At 42.3% G+C, this 20,058-nt stretch overlaps 1 protein-coding gene across 1 annotated transcript in view; it reads right to left on the bottom strand.

Annotated features, from left to right (window-relative positions):
- Positions 1-321: 321 nt before the first annotated feature.
- C6H14orf132 (chromosome 6 C14orf132 homolog) overlaps positions 322-20,058 on the bottom strand; it is an 84,164-nt gene continuing 64,427 nt past the window's right edge. Inside the window, exon 2 of the mRNA XM_048853542.2 lies at positions 322-13,715. Within this exon, the coding sequence (XP_048709499.2) occupies positions 13,491-13,715 (225 nt within the window). The 3' untranslated portion in view covers positions 322-13,490. The remainder of the gene's footprint in view (positions 13,716-20,058) is intronic.

Below are 20,058 nucleotides of genomic sequence, written 5' to 3'. Positions count from 1 at the left end.
AATTGGTATACTTTTTTTTTCGGGGAGGGGGATATAGTTGCCTATATAAGACAAAGCCCCTAATATCAGGATGGCCCTTATATATCAGGACGTCTGGTCACTCTAATCTGTTATCTGTATCGATCTACAGCCTTTGTTCTTGGTATCTGGTGTAACAGATCAGTGGCGCGTTTATTTTAAATTATTTTATTTTTAATAAATTCTCAGAGGTTAACAAATAATTATAGGTGATTATTAATATACTGATATACTAAACTTTAATTATAATCCAATCCCTTTCAAGTTAACTGAGAGAATGAAATAAAAATCATCCTGTTGTGGTCAATTTCAAGAACTTTATCAAGAAAAAGCACAAATTTAATCTTACATTAACAAATTTTGTTATTCTCATTATAGTAAAAAGAGTAAACAAGTAGTAATAAGTAAATACATAGTGAAGCCAGTTAAATAACTAGGAAGTGAATGTAGCAGAAGTTTAAAAGAACATTTTTCTGTTTACTATACCAGCAAGGATCACAATAAATTATGAAAAATCCAATTAGACACAGAACACTTTTCAAATTTTGTATCTGTACAGATAAATCCACATTTCAAGAACAATTCATTACAAGAATAAAGTTTCTGTAAACCAACCCATACAATATAAAACAGAACAGTGAAGCCCCTTCAAAGCAAACTAAGCAGAGAAAGAAGTAGCAGAGAGAAAGAACATGAACATTATATTGTGAAAGATACTTAATAAAAATGGTACCAATACCAAAGGACTCTTGAGAAAGCCTGTGCCTTAAATAGGATTAAAAGGAAGGTTTAGCTTCCTAAAACAACAAGAGTTTGGGTGAAGCTTGGACAACATCAGTGGAATTAGTCTGAATTTTTGCAAAAATTCTGCAAGTGGTAATTGAAATGAAAAGCTAACCAAAATTGAAAAAAAGAAATACACTGCAAGCTAGGTAACAAAGCTATCTCTTTGACCAATTTACATCACCTACAAACTCTATTGAGATTTTGTACCCAGTTAAGGGCTTGTCAACTTCAGAATGGAAGCAAGGCTTCACGTGATTAAGTTCAGACACTCCACAAGCAAGCAGAAATGGAAGGAGAAGGCAAGTTACAAATTTGCTATATTATACACCCCTCTGCCCCATCTATCAAAATTCTCAGATTTTCTATTACCCATTCATTTAAAAAATACATTGATCTGATTTCTTTTTAAATAACAAAGATTTTAGAGATATAAAAGAGATTTAAGGCTCCAGTCCTGCAAGCTATTCTGTACAGGCAGACCCATTTTATCAGCAAGGAACTTTAGTCAAGCCAATGGGGGCTCACAAGAGGGAAAGGTTCTGTCTGCATGGACCAGCTTGCAGCATTGGGGCTGTAGGCATTCTTGTGAAGGGAGGAACCTAATAACCCAGTATGAATTTTAGGCTTTGATCCTGCAAACAGTTTAATTTTACTCATATGAATAATCCCATTGACATCAAAGAGGCTACTTGTGTGAGTAAAATTACGCACATAGTTTAGCTGTCTGCTTCCACTGATTCCAGTGGCAGCAGGATCAGTTTGTGTTTGAAGGTGCCTTGAAGGGTTCTTTCACTGCCTTGCTATTAAACTTTTTTTCAGTTCTGTCAGAAAAGTTCCAAGCAAGTTCCCACATCCATGGTGTTTGGTCAGAAGTTGATTTAGGAATGATCACATATCATTTGCTGGAATGGAATTGAAAAAGGGTCCACATGGACCAGGCTCCAGGTTACATCTCTGAATGGCCCAATCAATGCCCTACTCCCCCAAAGGGCACCAGAGACTCCGAGGTGCTGGAGGAGCTACCAGCTATCCCTTTGTGAGTGTCTCCCTCCCTTGCTGCTGGGGCTGTCCCACTTCACTTCTGGGCCCATGATGTTCCCCCACGTGTTGACGCAGGTGGATGGCCTTTAGGAATGTTCATACATTTGCTTCAATGAACACCTGAGGGCAAAAGAGATCCCAGAGTTTTAAATATCTGTGGCTTAGGAGCCGCTAAGGTCAGGAATCATCTTTTTGTTCTGTGTTTGCAGAACTTCTAGCACAATGAGGGCCTGTTTTATGACTAGGACTCTGAGGCACAACACGAATACAAAAAATAAATTATAATAACAGGACTCCAGAAGTATTTCAATTCAGGTTATTTTTCTTTAACTGAATGATATGTTAGCCTTTGCTGGTCTCAATCCTGCCCCCATGTCAACCTGAAGAACAGCCAAGAGGAAAAGAGTTAATAGATAGCAATATCTGTATCAAAACTGGCCCATCATTATTTTTGGAAGAGGCAAAATTAAACACACTGTAAAATGGAACCATAGGAAAATATTTAGGGACAGGTCCACATACCAAATGATGACATACAAAGACATGTCTTATTTCACTACATCACAAAAAGATTGTGTATTGAAAAGTCACCCAAAGAGACTGACATGATTGTTTCATTGGATTTGAGTGCCTGGTGCAGTTTAAATCCACGATGATGGTTTTATCATAATGCCGTATACTGGTGTAAGGTCAGTACTCCATCTCTGGCTCTATTATGGAAAAGGGTCCCATAGAATCTGTCTGATCTATTTGTGCTACCCACGCTGATTACAGCACAATGAAACATGATAAAGTATGAACAGTCTATTCAGTAACTTCCTATAATATTTTTTAAAATATCACTTTGCCAGACACCTGGAAAAAAAAGTCAAGATGACAGTGTATTAGGCTTTGGAAGAAAGTCTCCGTATTCCTGGGGCTCTGGATTCTCCTGCTCCATTGGAGCCAGATTCGATTGTTTGTTGGATACAGAATATTACCTCAACCCTTAACAGAAAGGGTTCTCTCCATGTAAAGAAAAAATTGCGATACACAATTTAATATAAGCAAATTACTGTATAAGTCCAACATTACATTAGCTGTGAAAATTTGCATTTCCAGGGCTTGCTAGAATATTTAAATGCAATATGATATTGGTCAATATTCAACAGTATTATATTGATCAGTATTCAACATCCAAAAACATTTAGTTCTGGCTGCTAGAGTTCTGGTACTTATTGGAGATAAGATGGGCCACAAATACCCTGACATGTGAGCTCCAAACACCTGCTCTGACCACAGATACACTGAGGAGTATGATTTCACATTGGGTAAAATTCTGGCCCCACTGATGCCAATGGGAGTTTAGACATTGACATCAACACAGCCACGCATTATTCTTAGACAAACTCTTACTTCATCAGGAATTTTATCCTCAGAACCCTTTAAACTGAATTGCTTGATGGGAAGCTCTTTGAATCAGTGGCTGTCTTCTTTTGTGTATGTACAGTGCCTAGCACATTGTTAATGCTACCAGCAACAAACAAATAATAACAACAACAATGTGGGTATGCATAAGATTTTGTGTATGTACAGTGCCTAGCACATTGTTAATGCTACCAGAAACAAACAAATAATAACAACAACAATGTGGGTATGCATAAGATTTTTCCACTTTCTGGGATGCTGCCCTTAGTGCTACACCATCAGCATCCTTCTCTCCCTCCCCCCCGCATTTTCTATTAGTAATCATAATACCCTAGTTCCAGTTGCAGAATTACATGAGGACTGGGTTTCATAGAATCGTAGAATATCAGGGTTGGAAGGGACCTCAGGAGGTCATCTAGTCCAACCCCTTGCTCAAAGCAGAACCAATCCCCAATTAAATCATCCCAGCCAGGGCTTTGTCAAGCCTGACCTTAAAAACCTCAAAGGAAGGAGATTCCACCACCTCCCTAGGTAACCCATTCCAGTGCTTCTCCACCCTCCTAGTGAAATAGTCTTTCCTCATATCCAATCTAGACGTCCTCCGCTGCAACTTGAGACCACTACTCCTTGTTCTATCATTTGCTACCACTGAGAACAGTCTAGATCCATCCTCTTTGGAACCCCCTTTCAGGTAGTTGAAAGCAGCTATCAAATCCCCCCTCATTCTTCTCTTCCGCGGACTAAACAATCCCAGTTCCCTCACCTTCTCCGCATAAGTCATGTGTTCCAGTCCCCTAATCATTTTTGTTGCCCTCTGCTGGACTCTTTCCAATTTTTCCACATCCTTCTTGTAGTGTGGGGCCCAAAACTGGACACAGTACTCCAGATGAGGCCTCACCAATGTCGAATAGAGGGGAACGATCACGTCCCTCAATCTGCGGGCAATGCCCCTACTTATACAGCCCAAAATGCCATTAACCTTCTTGGCAACAAGGGCACATTGTTGACTCATATCCAGCTTCTCGTCCACTGTAACCCCTAAGTCCTTTTCTGCAGAACTGCTGCCTAGCCATTCGGTCCCTAGGCTGTAGCGGTGCATGGGATTCTTCCATACTAAGTGCAGGACTCTGCGCTTGTCTTTGTTGAACCTCATTAGATTTCTTTTGGCCCAATCCTCCAATTTGTCTAGGTCCCCCTGTATCCTACACCTATCCTGCAGCGTATCTACCATTCCTCCCAGTTTAGTGTCATCTGCAAACTTGCTGAGGGTGCAGTCCATGCCATCCTCCAAATCTTTAATAAAGATATTGAACAAAACCGGCCCCAGGACCAACCCTTGGAGCACTCTGCTTGATACCAGTTGCTAACTAGACATGGAGCCATTGATCACTATCCGTTGAGCCCGACGATCTAACCAGCTTTCTATCCCCTTTATAGTCCATTAATCCAGCCCATATTTCTTTAACTTGCTGGCAAGAATACTGTGGGAGACCGTATCAAAAGCTTTGCTAAAGTCAAGGAATAACACGTCCACTGCTTTCCCCTCATCCACAGAGCCAGGTTCAAAGGAGGCTGGTTACTAAAAGCTGGCTAGGTAGGAGCTTGCACTTGTGGGTGCCAGCCTGCTGGTAAAGGCTGAGCTTCTATTTACTCAGGCAGCAGGCATGTTTAAGCTGCACAAATATTGATGAGCATAGATGCTATAAATGGGAAGAGGTAGGAATGTAAGCCTGGCTTGACATAAGTAATTAAATATGGGGGAAACCTCATTTCTTGGAAGACAAGATTAGAGAGGGAAATTGATTAGCAGAATGAAGATGAAATATTTGTGGTAACGATGATAAATAAATGGGTCAGTAGGCTAAAAGAGAATGTCTGAGCTAGCTCAGATAACAGGGGGAACGCCCAAGGAATCATTTACCATGAACAAGATAACAATGGACAAGAGAAGTCAGGAATGTGAAGATGCGGTAAAGAGTAGGCTGAGCATGGACAAGGCATGAACAGCGCATGCTGTCCAGGGATGGTTCCTACACTGTAACCAAGCCAATATAAATATGCACGATGCAATGTATAGTAAATGCAGTGAGAAGTGTAAATGTATAAAAAGGGAAAGGGTTTTCTGTGTAACTTTAGATCAGTGATGTACCCTGCATCCACCCCTGACGTTTGAGTCTGATCAACTCAGCATAGTGTTGCTGTGCCAAATACAGATACCTGTGTGACAAAGTTTGGAGTTGAACTAAGTTCTTGGGAAGCTGAGTGGAAAGAGGTCTCAAAGGAAGTCGCAGCATAGTGGTGCCATGACTCAGAGGCCCCCAATGTATTGTCTGGCTTGTGGAACTATTGGGTTGTTTTGTATGGCCCTTGGTAACAAACACTTACCTATGGGAAGGGAAGATGCTCTTACTTCCCTGGACTTTCTCGAGCAGTATTTGGAAGGTCTGCAAAATTGAGAGAAGGGATGAAGACTATTTCTGGTTCCCAATCAACTGGATGGGCTGATTGGGAATTAACTCATGTGCCCCAAAGGGAGATTTTCAAAAAATACCAATGGGGGAAGATAACAAAATAAAGGAATTGTGTCATGTTGTGTTTGATTTGTTATAGCCAGATACTTTAAAGGAAGGTGCATTTGAAATAAAACAGTCAAGGGAGACAGTATGGCCTAAAGGACTGTGCCCTTGACAGGGAATTGTGAGACCTCAGTCCTAGCCCTGGCTCTTCCCCTGGTCTGCTGGATGATGTTGGGCAAATTGTTTCAGCTCTCAGAGACTTAGTTATACTTCCTCTGTAAAATGAGAAAAAGGATTCTGACCTCCCTTATAAAGCATTTTGAGAGCTACCACTGTCAAGTTCTATATAACAGCTGGTGGTGTTAGCATTATGCAAATAATGCTTCTTCATTAACTATTTATGGATGAGATCTGTCTGTTATATAATTTTCTATTGTTGTTCATATCCCTTTATAGACATCATAGGGCTTTACATAATAAATCTTTCCTCAAACATTTTGCCAAAATTGGAGGCCTTTTTTGCCGTTTCTGTACCTGAAGACTTCCACCCCCGCACCACGCCAGCCACACCACCTTGCATAGGAAGTACAGGACAGATCTAACAAAGAAGGCCTTTTGGGATTTTCTGACTTTGTTAAGCCTTCCAGATGATGAGCAAACAAGGTTGTGCTCATGTTAAAGGGCTAGTTGCCTTGGCAACAACATCTTGAACATGTCCATGAACTTCAAGGTGAACCTGTCTTTGGGGCTGGACCCTGCAATATGCTACGGAGACCTAGTGTGCTCAAAGGCTTTTCTGTTACAAGCAGATTTTATAATTTAGGGGAGTCTTCCTGGCTAAGTGTTATGATAGTTCCCAAAATGAGTGACTGCAATAACAAGATCAGGAGAAAAAGAATTAACAAAAGAGGAAAAAACATCAGCTTAAAGGGGCCTAAATGCCAAGCCATTCAGAAATAAATGTTTTCTCCCCTTCCACTGAATATTCAGCAGCAAGCAGCTCTGATGTAATAGATAGGCCTCAAATACCATAGCTTGTGGGTTAGTTCTGACAGAGGTCAATCGTGCTTGTCAAATCGCTGGTCTATTGTGTAAGCCCGTCAGGTTTGTTTTGGCTTCTTTCAGCCAATGCAGACATGACAGACACACACAACCTGTCACAAAATTGACTAGGATAATTGACACCCTCAAAATAACCTACCTGTTGTCACAGGCCAAGCCTAAATACTCTGGAATAGACTGGGACCATATAAAAATGTCACTCACTTCATTCTGCGAAGGCGCGTATCGCTTTTGATATGGAAAGGTAGATTCTTGGCCTCACTCTACCCGCTTTGTGACTTTCAGGCAGCACAAAGAGAGCACAGCTGCTGGGGATTCCTGATGTGTGTGGGAGTCCTCAGTCAACACAGAATGGTTGCTTCTTACACTATCTCACTCCACAGCCTTTGGTGCAGGGGCTATGTAGGAGGTAGGGAGGGATGAGAGAGGTGGGCATGAGGAGCTCAATGTACTCCAGCAATCCCCAGCTAGGGGACCATGAAAGCTGGCATGGTTTAAAGCAGGCACCAGGATGCTCCAACCTGTGTAGGACGTGCCTAAGGCTGGGCCTAAGGAGGGACAACCCCTCATCTTCCATGCCCAGCATAAATTCTCCTATGCTTTTCCTGTGGTGATTAAGTAAGGTACACATAGCTCAGTCTTGATCCCTGGCCACAGTTGCTAGTGCCAGCAACAGGGTAAATATAAGTGCTTCCCTCAGGAGTCTCAACAACAGAAATAGGGAGGAGCAGCTGTACACGATGTCCCCCTGGGATGTCCAGCTCTTGTGTGAACAGAGATCAGAGTAAATGAATTGGGAGCACAGGAACAGAATGCTAGTTAACAGAGCTCTGAATTCTGCATGGGACTTTATACAACTAGGGGAAACACGGGATGCCCTTTATCTTCCCTAGCATTAGTGAGATGAAATTCAGTTCCAGATATCAAAACCCCAAAGCTCAGAAGTGTTTCTACCTGGGGTTTTGATTTTGGCCAATTCTTTTTATTAACAAAAATTATATTTTTTTAACAAAATGTCATTTTCCAGATCTACTTCTGTGATTAGCCACAGGAAACTCAGTAAAATTATACTTGCTGGGACATGGTGTAAAAAGTGGAGCTGTGTTAAATTAATAGTTACTAGCTTCCTGCAGGACAATGCAAAGAGGATATTAAGAATTGAATAATGGCAGGATATTAAACAGGAGGCTGTTAATAATAGAGAAAAGATATAGTGGCTCACTGAACAAAGACTGTGGCTTTATTTGGATTGGACTCACCCACAGTAGAAAAGTTTCCAGTTGGCTTGATATGGGTGTATCTGAAGCAGATATTTGTCTAGCTTGTCTCCTCTCTCATCTCATTCTTGAATGGTGCTGAGCACTCCTGAAAGATGCTGAGTGTCCCTAGCTCTCACTGAAGTTGGGGAGAGTTGAGGGGGCTCAGCGCCTGACAACAGCGTGCAGCAGCTTGCAGGACTGAGCCCTGTTAAATGGTGATCTAAATTGCTTGCAACACACGAGCCATCTCTTTCCCCCATTTTGCTTGTTGTCAGTTTGTTAACAAAGGGAAATGATGGATTTCAAACCACATTTGCAGGGAAACAGGCATGTTTTCCACCTCTCTCATTTTGTTGTAAAGGAATGTTAGTGCTGGGGACATGTACTGGATTAATAGCGATGGAGGCCAAAGAGAACAAGGACAGCAGGGGCAGCTCTGTAAGCTTCCCCCCCTCACCTCTCCCTTCTAACATGCCTTCTTCCTGACCTGGAGGAACCAGCAGTCTCCATACCTGTTCAATCCTTTGTCTCTTTGCTAAAATGCCAACAGGGCAGCTCAGTTGGGATGGTGGCTGCTCATGGTCAAATCATTCTTAAAATAGTGAGATACATGAGCATAGAGCCCTCAAACAGTGATTCTCAACCAGGGGTACGTAGAGGTCTAATACAGGGTATATCACCTCATCTAGATATTTGCCTAGTTTTATAACAGGTACAAAAAAGCACTAGCGAAGTCAGTTCAAACTACAATTTCATACAATGACTTGTTTATACTGCTCTATATACTATACACTGAAATGTAACTACAATATTTATATTTCAATTGATTTATTTTATAATTATATGGTAAAAATAAGAAAGTCAGCCATTTTTTCAGTAACTGTGTGCTGTGACACTTCTGTATTTTTATCTCTGATTTTGTAAGCAAGTAGTTTTTAAGTGAGGTGCAACTTGTGGGTACTCAAGACAAATCAGACTCCTAAAAAGGGTACAGTAGTCTGGAAAGGTTGAGAGCCAGTAGAAGTTACGGAAGATCGTCCAGTCCATTTCCTTGCTCCACCCAAGCTGAGGTACATTTACAACCTTGAACAAGACAGATATTGTTACTACATGCATGTGCAAGGTGTGGCATTTATACAGCTAGAGGTCGTATGCTAGATTTATAAGGTGTTCTGCCTTCTCCACTACAAAGGCCTAATACAACTATGAAGACTCTCTGCGTGTCACTGAGTATCTCATTGTCATTTGTTTGTGTTACGTGCCTCTATTTTAATACTGATTAGAACTAATCCTTGAGCTGACTCCTGCGTTGGTGTGCAAGGGGGCCCAGGGAGAATTGCGGAGGGGCTTCTCCTCTCCTGCCAAATAGCCACGTAGAATGGTTCCCCAGCCCACACAAATGCACAAGCAGAAATTCCTGATTGACATGCTGAAGCTCATACTACATCCCAAAGAGGGTGAGGTCTGTTACACAGTCCACAGGTGACTAGTAACTATGGTGCAGTCAGCAGTAAGTGCTAGCTGGAACAGGTCAGGGCATTGCATACACCTGCTTAAGAAGAGCACTAAAATGCAGTTAAAGGTATATAATGTGGATCCTGTCTAACAGAGTTCCTGATGCAAAAGCATCTACTTTGGCCCTACTTATTCTCCCAGAACTGCTTCTTTCACCAGTCAGGATTGGGAGTTGGGTCCATTTTACAATGTTTAGATGCAGAATTGGATCCAAATCTGAAATTCCCCAATATGTGGAGGTATTTGGATTCCATGTTCTGGTTTGGCCCAATACCAAGAGAGGGCCAAGCGGTGAAGTTCCAGTCCCTATCTGGATCTTAGGCTCAGCTACCACATTGAGATCCTGTTATAAATACCTAGACAGCTAACGTCTGGTTCTGGAGCTGCATATCTGCATAGTTTGATGGGATTCAGCCTCAGTACAAGCCCATCCCTAATATGCTTGACAACACACTGCCCAGACTTTTCATTCAACAGTCCAAATATATCCCTAGAGAAGGCTATTTTTTAATCATAAAGTTCCCATAGCACCTGCCTTTATTTTGTGGAAATCTCCTGAATTCACAGTGCTAACTACACATTTACAATCTTTCAAGTCTGAGATGCGGCAAGAGCAAATATTTTCCTTAGATACCCTACTTTATATGTCACCCTCTTAAATCAGTTACATTAAGTTACATCAGGCCCTTCCTGGCAAGTCAACTCTGATGATGAAAAATATATATGAAGAGGACAGGGGGAGAACTGGTTCGTTCGAATCTTTTCTGCAATTCCTGTTGACTTCATATGAAAGTAGGGCACCTCTTTGCATAAGACAACATGACAGTGTCTCTCATTTTAAAACAACTCATTCTCAAGTATTTTTTTTTCATGGTTGACTGTACCTTTTCAATTTGGTCCAATACTTTGGGAGATTAAAGATAAACTTTGCTAATTGCATTTAGATTAAAATTAAAAGTTTAGGCAAAGCATTCTACTGGCAAATTCACTGAGCAGCAAAAGATTCCCATTGGGTAAATACAATATTGTCTAACTGGTTTTAATCAGGGTGAAAATGCTTTACTATCAACCATGCAAGAATAGTTTTACTGCATGAGGTAGCATCACTGCAGAGCCTTATTGAGGCACCAAAAAATCCTATTAATAACTAATGATGCAATTATGATGCTAGTGACACACCTGATATAGCTGAGGGCATGGAATTAAACTGTTCTACCATATATTAGTGTGTTAAAACGGAAAGCCCAGGAGGCCCACACACACACTTAGGACCAAATCTTTTCCCCTGCTCACAGCCTGATTAGATCGGCCTTGCACTAAGGACTTCATTTGACAGTTGCTATTGGTGGTGGGGTGGGAGGTTGAAGTCTCCTTCATCAGGCTGCTCCATGGAGGGCTGTGCTCTTCCACTACATACACATGTACATGGGGGCGGGGAGGGGACTACAAATGCATGGCTGACATAACTCATCCTACCCCCAAATGCCTCCTCTTTGAATCTACTTTAGAGGCCCTTCTGCACCCTGCCACACTAATTTTCACTGCATTCAGGGCCTTTCTTGGGCTACAGGATTTGGCACTTAATGGCTTATTCTCTTACCAGAATGTAGGGAATTTATGTATGTAATTCACATGAGCATTAATAGATGTTCCCCCTGCTAAATCCTCTGTCTATAAAGGAGAGAGTAGACATTGTAGGATGCCAATCATCTAAAATACCAGCTTCACAGGTGTCTGTCACAGATACTCCGTGACCGATCATCCATATAGTCTAACCAGGAGTCAGGTTCCAGAGGTTCAGTGGTGTGGAATGGTACTGCACCTTCCTCCTGAAGTGGTAGCCATATAGAGTACGGTATGGCCCCTAGAAAAGGGCCTTGGGAATCCTCTCCTGTGATTTCATGGATCAAGAATCTTTGCAGTTGATAGTTGATTGACAGTGAGCCAGCTGCAAAAGAACTAGGGCAGCTTTACAGGCCAATACTTTGACTAACAATAAATAAATGCAAAAGCTGAAATGCTCATTTAGGACATATTGCTCTGGATTGAGTGACTATTCACCAACCCTGCAGGAAAAATGGTTTAGAGAGAAAAATAAAAGCAAAACCTGTCCATACGTTTACCAGCTCTTACTCCAGCCTTGAGCGGAGTGACAGAGAAGTGTCAAAAATATCCACCATGCCTACAGACAGGGCCTTCTGGAATCAGGGTAACAGCTGTAGGGGACAAGAGTAGAGGGAGAACTGTCCAATACACAGAGGTTTTGTGTAAAGTATTTATCTGCTGCCATTTCTCTATGCTCACATCCATCACCTATATATATACACACACCCTTCCTTTGGCAAGGAAGGCTGCAGATTATTTTAGATGGATACAGCCCTTAAAAATCATTGCTCACAAGATTAATACAACAAAGACATTACCCATTAATAGAACACTGAATACAAATGTTTGTATAAAATTGCTAGCACAATTGATTTTACATTTCCCCCCTCATTATCCGGCCATAGAAACATATTAGTGCCTAAATGTAAACATTTGTCAAGGTCTATCAGCAACTTCCCTTAAGCTACTGCCCTCCAGTGCTCCGTATATCCCACCACTGTATAAAGAAAAGGAGGACTTGTGGCACCTTAGAGACTAACCAATTTATTTGAGCATAAGCTTTCGTGAGCTACGTAGCTCACGAAAGCTTATGCTCAAATAAATTGGTTAGTCTCTAAGGTGCCACAAGTCCTCCTTTTCTTTTTGCAAATACAGACTAACACGGCTGTTACTCTAAAACCCACCACTGTATGTAACTCATGTACCCAATTCACCGTGGGAGGTTATGTATGTGCACTGTAGGGCTATCTGGTAAACCTTGTGATTCATTTATCCCCATAGATGAATCATTGGCAGTGAATTAGGCTGCAGAATTACTGCACTTTAAGTAATTTCTTTTATTCATAAATAAAGCTTATTTGACCACATGGCTTTTATGGGAAATTTGGATTTCAGCATAATGAATCCAAAAGATCCACAGTCTTTATTTTCTAGAAGGGGTCAATCCAATGAACTATAATCATTATCATTTCTGGCTGTCAATAGTCTGATGGAAATTGGAGCTTCTGTCCCTCCCATTTAAAACTCACTTGCCAGCACTTCATCCTCTGGAGTACAGGTTCTAGAAATATCAAGCAGATTCAGTATTAACACTCAGAATATCATCTCTGCTCACTGTCTTTAGAATGAGAGCCCTAGTTAAAGCAGCCATGCATCCACCTGCATGCCCACTGCTTTAAGATTAATAATATCTACACTTTAAACATAGCCAACTGATCGTGTGTATTTTAGTTCAACACACAAGAATCCTGAAAATCCGTTAATTACAATTGAGCCAATGCCCACCATCCAGTGCATCTGGACATCTAGATAACTAGATTTCCATGGAGAATAAGATACAGAGCATTTTTCATATAATGTTGTGATAGAAATACCAATCCCAAAAGCAGATTAAAAACTCAACAAAAGGAACAAACAAAAACAGAAGAGCTACTAGAAAATCCAACCAATAGGAAATAAGCATTTTTTACATAAAACCCGCTTTCATTTTGTCTTTCGCATATCAACATTGGCCTTTCACATCAAATTTATATGTGACATGTATTGGCTGTTCTTGATTAAAGCTTTCACCACCACAAAATTTGCCAATGCATCCAAACTTTGCTACTGAAGTTCAAGTTTAATAACTTGCACTTCATTTCTAGTACTATCGCAGCTTATAATTAACAAAATGTGTCTATCTATATATATTTATATAGCTATACATGTATATATACACAAACACGCACAACAAACACACTTGTAGCCATCCACTCCTGCAGTATTCCAGTCTCCGGTCTTCTTAGAATGTGAAGGCATACACCACTCCCACAACCACAATGTTTCCAATTGTTGCTATGATTGCAATCCATAACAATATGGCATCGTTTGAGGAGCGGGATGTCTCTTCTGGCTGGTTCTGCATTGAAGCAGCTGCATGGACATTGGCCGATGAATTAAACAAGGAGTATTCTGTACCAAAGTCCTCATTGGGTGAGTCCATGAAGGCTCCTCCCATAACAGGAATCTGCGAAGAAGGATTTGACAACATTAGATTAAAGTCCAGGGTCAACTTTTTTTTTTGGTCTTAATATGTTATTTATCTTTTCATACAAAGCAATAACTACCACTCATTCTGGCAAAACTGCAAAGCTCTCACATGCACGATGTTGGGATGCAATGATCATATATGGAAGAATGTCCTCTGCCAGGCACATTCCTTGCCTTAAACATTAGACAATGGATCTGTACATGCCTTGCATCATCTTCATGGGATCTTTGCACTTTTTGATAGTTTAGGAAGATTTTAAATGTGCACATCATAAAGTTTCCATCAGCACTATTAAGTTCATTTCAGGGGACCTGTAAACGTGGGTCTGAGAAAGACAGTTTTCTTTCTGTACACCTGGGTACTTATATGACTCCCATCAAGATAATTTCTGAGTGGAGGTGGCTGGAGTTTAAATTCAGTCTGTGATTGGGGAATCAGGCACTTTTAAAACTAAGCCTGTATTTTTACTTCTCTCAAGCAGGATAATCCTATGTTGTAAAGTAGCTGCTCAGCTCCTTTCTTTGCTACTTAACTTTGCTCCTCTCTTTGGTGAATCATCCACAATGGGAGGACTGGAAGAGGGGAGCAGCTGAAGAACCAGTCTTCCCTGCACAAACAAGCCGCCTTTAAGGGCTAGGGGGCTGGGGCCAGCCAGCCCTTGTTACTAAGTAGGTACTTCTGAGCTGGGATCGGGTGATTCCACTCTAAGAGCAGCAGGAAGCTGTAGAGCAGTGGTTCTCAAACATCTGTACTGGTGACCTCTTTCACATAGGAAGCCTCTGAATGTGATCCCCCTTATAAATTAAAAACACTTTTTTATATATTTAACACCATTATTAATGCTAGAGGCAAAGCGGGGGTTGCCTCAAGCAACTCGCGACCCCCCATGTAATAACCTCGTGACCCCCAAAGGGGGCCCAACCCCCAGTTTGAGAACCTCTGTTGTAGAGAGAGGGGGGACACTCAAGGAGAGACAATGAGAAGAAGCTGTGGCAGAGGCTGCAGTCAGAAGAGCTGCAGTGAGCAGGAGGCTTTTGCCAAATACCCTAGACCGGGAGAAGGGTTTGGTCCTGGAAGCCAGAGGTCTGAAGAAGTTTGGGGGCCAGGGAGAACAAACTCCATGGGAGTAGAAAAAGACTCCAGCCAGACAGGGCTGAGAGAGGCCTGCCAAGGCAGGGAAAAGCTGTGGAGAGCAGACTCAGGGAGAAGAGAAGCCCTAGTAGTGAGTTTTGTATTGTGTCTTATGTCAATACATTAGACCTTGGAAGAGCGGGCACTGTTGGACAAAAAAATGCCGGTGTGGAATTTATTTAAGAAGCACTTGGAAGGGGGAAACACAGGCAGGCTGCCTGCAGAGAAACCTTAGGCCGTGAGCTGGCACTCAGGAGGTAGCCGGCTCATTCGCACACCCCTGCAGTGGGGTTGTGCAGTGGAAGGCCTTGCTAGGGTATCCCCAGCATAGGAGCTAAGGGCAATGCAAAAGGAGTGGAGAAGGCCAGAGAATCTGGTCCAGTGAGGCAGCACTAGGAACATAACTGAAGAGATCTGGCACCCACTCCCATGTTCTAAATAAAAGATAACATTCCCTTCCTATAGAGATAGAGATTATACACAAATGTGTTCACTAGCATCATTGATATAACATGTAGGTAACAGTGTATTCAACTCTTTGGACAATTCATAACACAAAAAAATCTCAGTCGAGGCAAATTGGGTGCATGAAACCCACATGATCTTGACGATCAACTATTTTAAAGACCTCTCACAGCTGAACAAACTTTACCAAAAAGCTAAAATTAAAGTTATATGGACTTTTAAAGGAAGGCAAATGACCTTTCTAGTAGGGCTGTATATACCCTTCAGCCACCCAGATGTCAAAATGTAGGCAGTGGCTTACAGAATGGCTGTCACCTTATGACTAGAGTAAAAACTATCAACACCGAGAAACCTAGCAAAATTGTGCTGCTTAGAGGAATTAAACAGGTAGAATGCAAAAATAATGCACAAGAAAATGATATATGGTGTTCTTCCCCCACATGATATATAATCAGACAGTGACCAGAAAAATCACACATAATAAATGAGAACACAAAAGGCCCTACACATTCACAATTCATCTTCCTTTGCCAGGATAGCTATTGACCGAAGTTCAATATTTTGTCCTCCTGTGAAAGAAACCTACAAAAGCTTATTCAGATATGCCTCCTGGAATTGGAACATACCCTTGTGGAGACGGAGGATTCATAAACCCCAACATATATGCTGAAAATTCACTGAACAAGCTGCAGAAGACTTAATTGATGATAAACAGCCAGAGCCATCAGGTGGTGTGAATCTGAGTAAATAATGGAGTTATTTTGACATTCTGGCCCAATATGTTCAGAAACCAAACAGGACTACAGCGCTGTCTGCTGAAAATACAAGGTGGGGGATTTCATGCTCCACCTTTCCTCTCCACCATATAGACATCCCCGGTGCAGAAGACTCACATTCCATGCATCTGAAGAAGAGAGGTTTTTACCCACGAAAGCTTATGCTCAAATAAACCTGTTAGTCTTTAAGGTGCCACCGGACTCCTTGTTGTTTTTTCAGATTCCCTTGCTACACGTAATGGAGGTACCAACATTGTACATGGAACTAAACAAAAGCACTCAGTAAAAAGGCGATTATTCAGTGCATGATTCAAAATCTAAGGATATGGATGTTTCAAGGCATGTCAACAGTCTGGTAGTGAAGTTTAAAAGGCTGATTCATTCATTGTCTCCTTAAGAACAATGTAAATCATGCTCCCAAGCTTGTTTTAGGTCATATATAAAAAGAAATACAGCCACATCACCATCTCTTCCAACAAATCTATTGACTCCTCATCCATTTAAGGATCAAGTCACTGCTGTCCTAGGGCCAAATTCTGAAGGCTTTGGACAAAAATACCAGCAGAAAATCAAAAATGCTAGACAAAATCAAAATCTTCCTGCAGAAAACTTCTATTTTGCGGAAACCACATTTTTCATCAAAAAAACATTTGAGCGAAAAATTCCTGACCAGATCTAATCTCAACTAAATGCACTTGCATTCTGAAAGATATTCTTTCCTGTAATCATCCGCCACAGGAAAAGCTTAAGGCAAATTCAGTTTCCTTGTTTGTGGCTTCAGAGCACCCCCTTGGCAGCCATGCAAGTGGACAGGCAGAATTTGGGGAGTTCTTCCAAGAAGCCAACCCCTTTACAGCATGGGTATGTTGCACAGGGGGATGAGATATGGATGGCACAGGGCAGAAAGCCTGCTATTTACAGGGATCCTCACCCCACAGGGGAATGGGGCACATACAGAGGCTTCTCTTGCTATTGTCTGGTTGTGTTTATAGCCTGGCTTATTGTAGTGGTCTGTACATGTGAATAGAAATGTATTTGTAATAAATAAATTGATAAACAAAACTACTAAATAATGGTTGCAATTTTCAAAGCTGCCTAGAGTATGTGGACCCACAACCCCATTTATTTCAATGGGGACTATGTGTCTAAATCCCTTAGCTGGTTTTGAAAATCTCAACCAATCGCCTTAAAACAAATTTCTCGAGTCAGATTCCTTGTTCTTCAGTTTGGTGAAATGCACTTATACTGTTTCTTGTTGGTATTCAATCTGGAGTTACCCACAGCACCAAGAATGGAACCAATGCACTTAGGAGGCAGAGACTAATCAGCCCCCGGAGGTCTGAATAACAAAGGGGCACTCCACACACACAGCCCCCTTCACCTAGACCAGGGGTGGCCAACCTGAGCCTGAGAAGGAGCCAGAATTTACCAATGTACATCGCCAAAGAGCCACAGTAATACGTCAGCAACCCTGCATCACCCCCCCGACCCCAGCTCCCAGCACCCCCTGCCCACTGGCTGCCCTGCCGATCAGCGCCTCTCCCTCCCTCCCTCCCCACACCTCCCGATCAGCTGTTTTGTGGCATGCAGGAGGCTCTGTGGGGGAGGGGGAGGAGTGAAGGCAGGGCCTCTGTCAGAGCCAGGGGTTGAGCAGTGAGCACCCCCTGGCACATTGGAAAGTTGGCGCCTGTAGCTCTAGGCCCGGAGTCGGAGCCTATACAAGGAGCCACGTCTTCACTTCTGAAGAGCCGCATGTGGCTCTGGAGCCACAGGTTGGCCACTCCTGACCTCGACCTTGTGGACAGCGCTTGTGGGTTTGGGGATCCAGGGCTGGAAAGGGGGCAGGAAGGAAGGGGATGAGAGGCTGGGTTCATGGCAGGAGTGGGAACACTTTCATAGGTACTTCCAGAGCAAGCTACAGCACAGCTTTCCTTTGCAGCCATGTTGCCAGGAAGCTAGAGGGGGCACAAGGGGCCTCAGAGTAGGTGCAGAGGTATGAGGCCTTTGCATGGATAGGTCTTTTGCATATCCCCAGGTTCTGCCATCAGGATCCCCTGCTTATTTCACAGGGTGGGGTGGGCTGGTGCATGAGGCAAACTTGTCACTGACACTTACTCTTAGCACCCTTTGGGGAAAGTATCATGAGGGGTGTCTCACTGAGATTCCCCACCCCCAAATCCCTCCAGTGGTTTTTCTGTGGGAGGGTTGACTGATCACACAGCATCAAAACGTGCTGTGCCCTGTGGATCAGACACCATGAAGTAACAGTTACATACATTTCTCTATTAACAGTTTATTGCATGTGGCAGTAAGAAGATTTATTCCAGAACTTTGTATCCGTTCTGACCTAATAAACATGACTCTGAGGCAGGCCTGGGAAAATACAGTGCTTCTGATTTACTTGGGAGGACAGCTGAATCAAACCACATAAATAAAAACGCTATTGATCTTTAGCTGGTTGTTGCTTCCTTGTAAAGAAGCTAGAGCTTTAACTTAGCCTGGTTATGGGTCCCATCAAATGGTACCAGATGGGATCCACAATTTAAGAATGGTGGAAATCTTGTCATATTTTGATTATTAAGGCCCTGATCCTTAAAAAAGTATGCACACACTTAACTTTAAGAACGTGAGTAGTCTCATTGGCTTCAAATTAAACACATGCTTAAGACTGAATAGGACAGTGGCCTTAGAGAGAGCGACAACTTGGGTGGAATATTTTCCACATGATAGAATGTTTGAGTAGATTGGGTCGGCTAACGGATGGAGGAGAGCCATATCAGTGAGAGGATAAGCTTATGCTATGTTAATTAGTACCTAGTTATTAACAATTAGACCAAATGCACCCGTGGTGTAACTACAAGGACTGCAAAGTATCTATTATACCAGCAATAAATTTAGTTTAGTGTCTCTGAACTAGGAGGTTGCATTATCCACAGCTTCTCTCCTGGAGCAGCATGAACCTTATGTATGGGATAAGGCTGAAAAACACATTGAAACATATGATTCTTCTTCCTGACTTGGAAAAGTGAAATGATCAGTTATAGCCTTTTTATATATGAGTACTTTAAATAATATTACCGGGAATGAATTAACTCTCAGGGCACCACTGTGAGGAGGTCAGTGTGGTTATCTCCATTTTACATCTGTCTGGCCAAATCAAGGCAGAGACAGGTGTGACGCTGGCAGACCAGGTGGCCCTAGGCCTCACTGAACACTGACAAATGCACAGCTGGAAACCAGACTGGCTGAACTGTGTGTTAGTAATATTAAAAGAGATATAAGAGTTATCAGAATGTGTTTTAGTGTTTAGACTTTATGGAATGCTTGCAGGATGCGTTGAGCAGGGGGTTGGACTAGATGACCTCCTGAGGTCTCTTCCAATCCTAATCTTCTATGATTCTATGATGTTGCATGTTTTAATCCTACTTATAACATCTGTATCCCATGTTACAAGGGAATGTTTAAATGTCTGCTCTGTAACTACAAAAATGTTTGCTTAGGCGATGTCTACACTACAGACCTTACAGCGGCACAGCTGCACCACTGCATCTGCGACACTGTAAGGTCTCCGATGTAACCGCTCTATGCCAATGGGAGCGCTCTCTCCCATCAGCATAATTAAGCCAGCCCCAACGAGCAGCCGTAGCTATGTCAGCAGGAGAGCATCTCCTGTCGACAGAGTGCCGCCAGACCAGCACCTTTGTCGGTGAAACTTATGTCTGTCAGGCATGTGTTTTTTCACATCCCTGACCGACAAAAGTTTTACCGACAAAAGTGCTAGTGTATACATAGCCTAAGGCCTTGTCTACACTACAGAGGTTTGTTGACAAAAGGCAGCTTTTGTTGACAAAACAGTGAATGCGTACAAACTGCGATGCGACTTTTGGTGGCAAAAATGCCCTGTTGTGGCAACAAAATAAAACTACCCCAAGAAGAGACATAAGGCT

The sequence above is a fragment of the Caretta caretta genome, chromosome 6 (genome assembly GCF_965140235.1).
Source record: "Caretta caretta isolate rCarCar2 chromosome 6, rCarCar1.hap1, whole genome shotgun sequence".
Lineage (NCBI taxonomy): Eukaryota > Metazoa > Chordata > Testudines > Cheloniidae > Caretta > Caretta caretta.
This window is presented reverse-complemented; position numbering and strand designations above follow the sequence as displayed.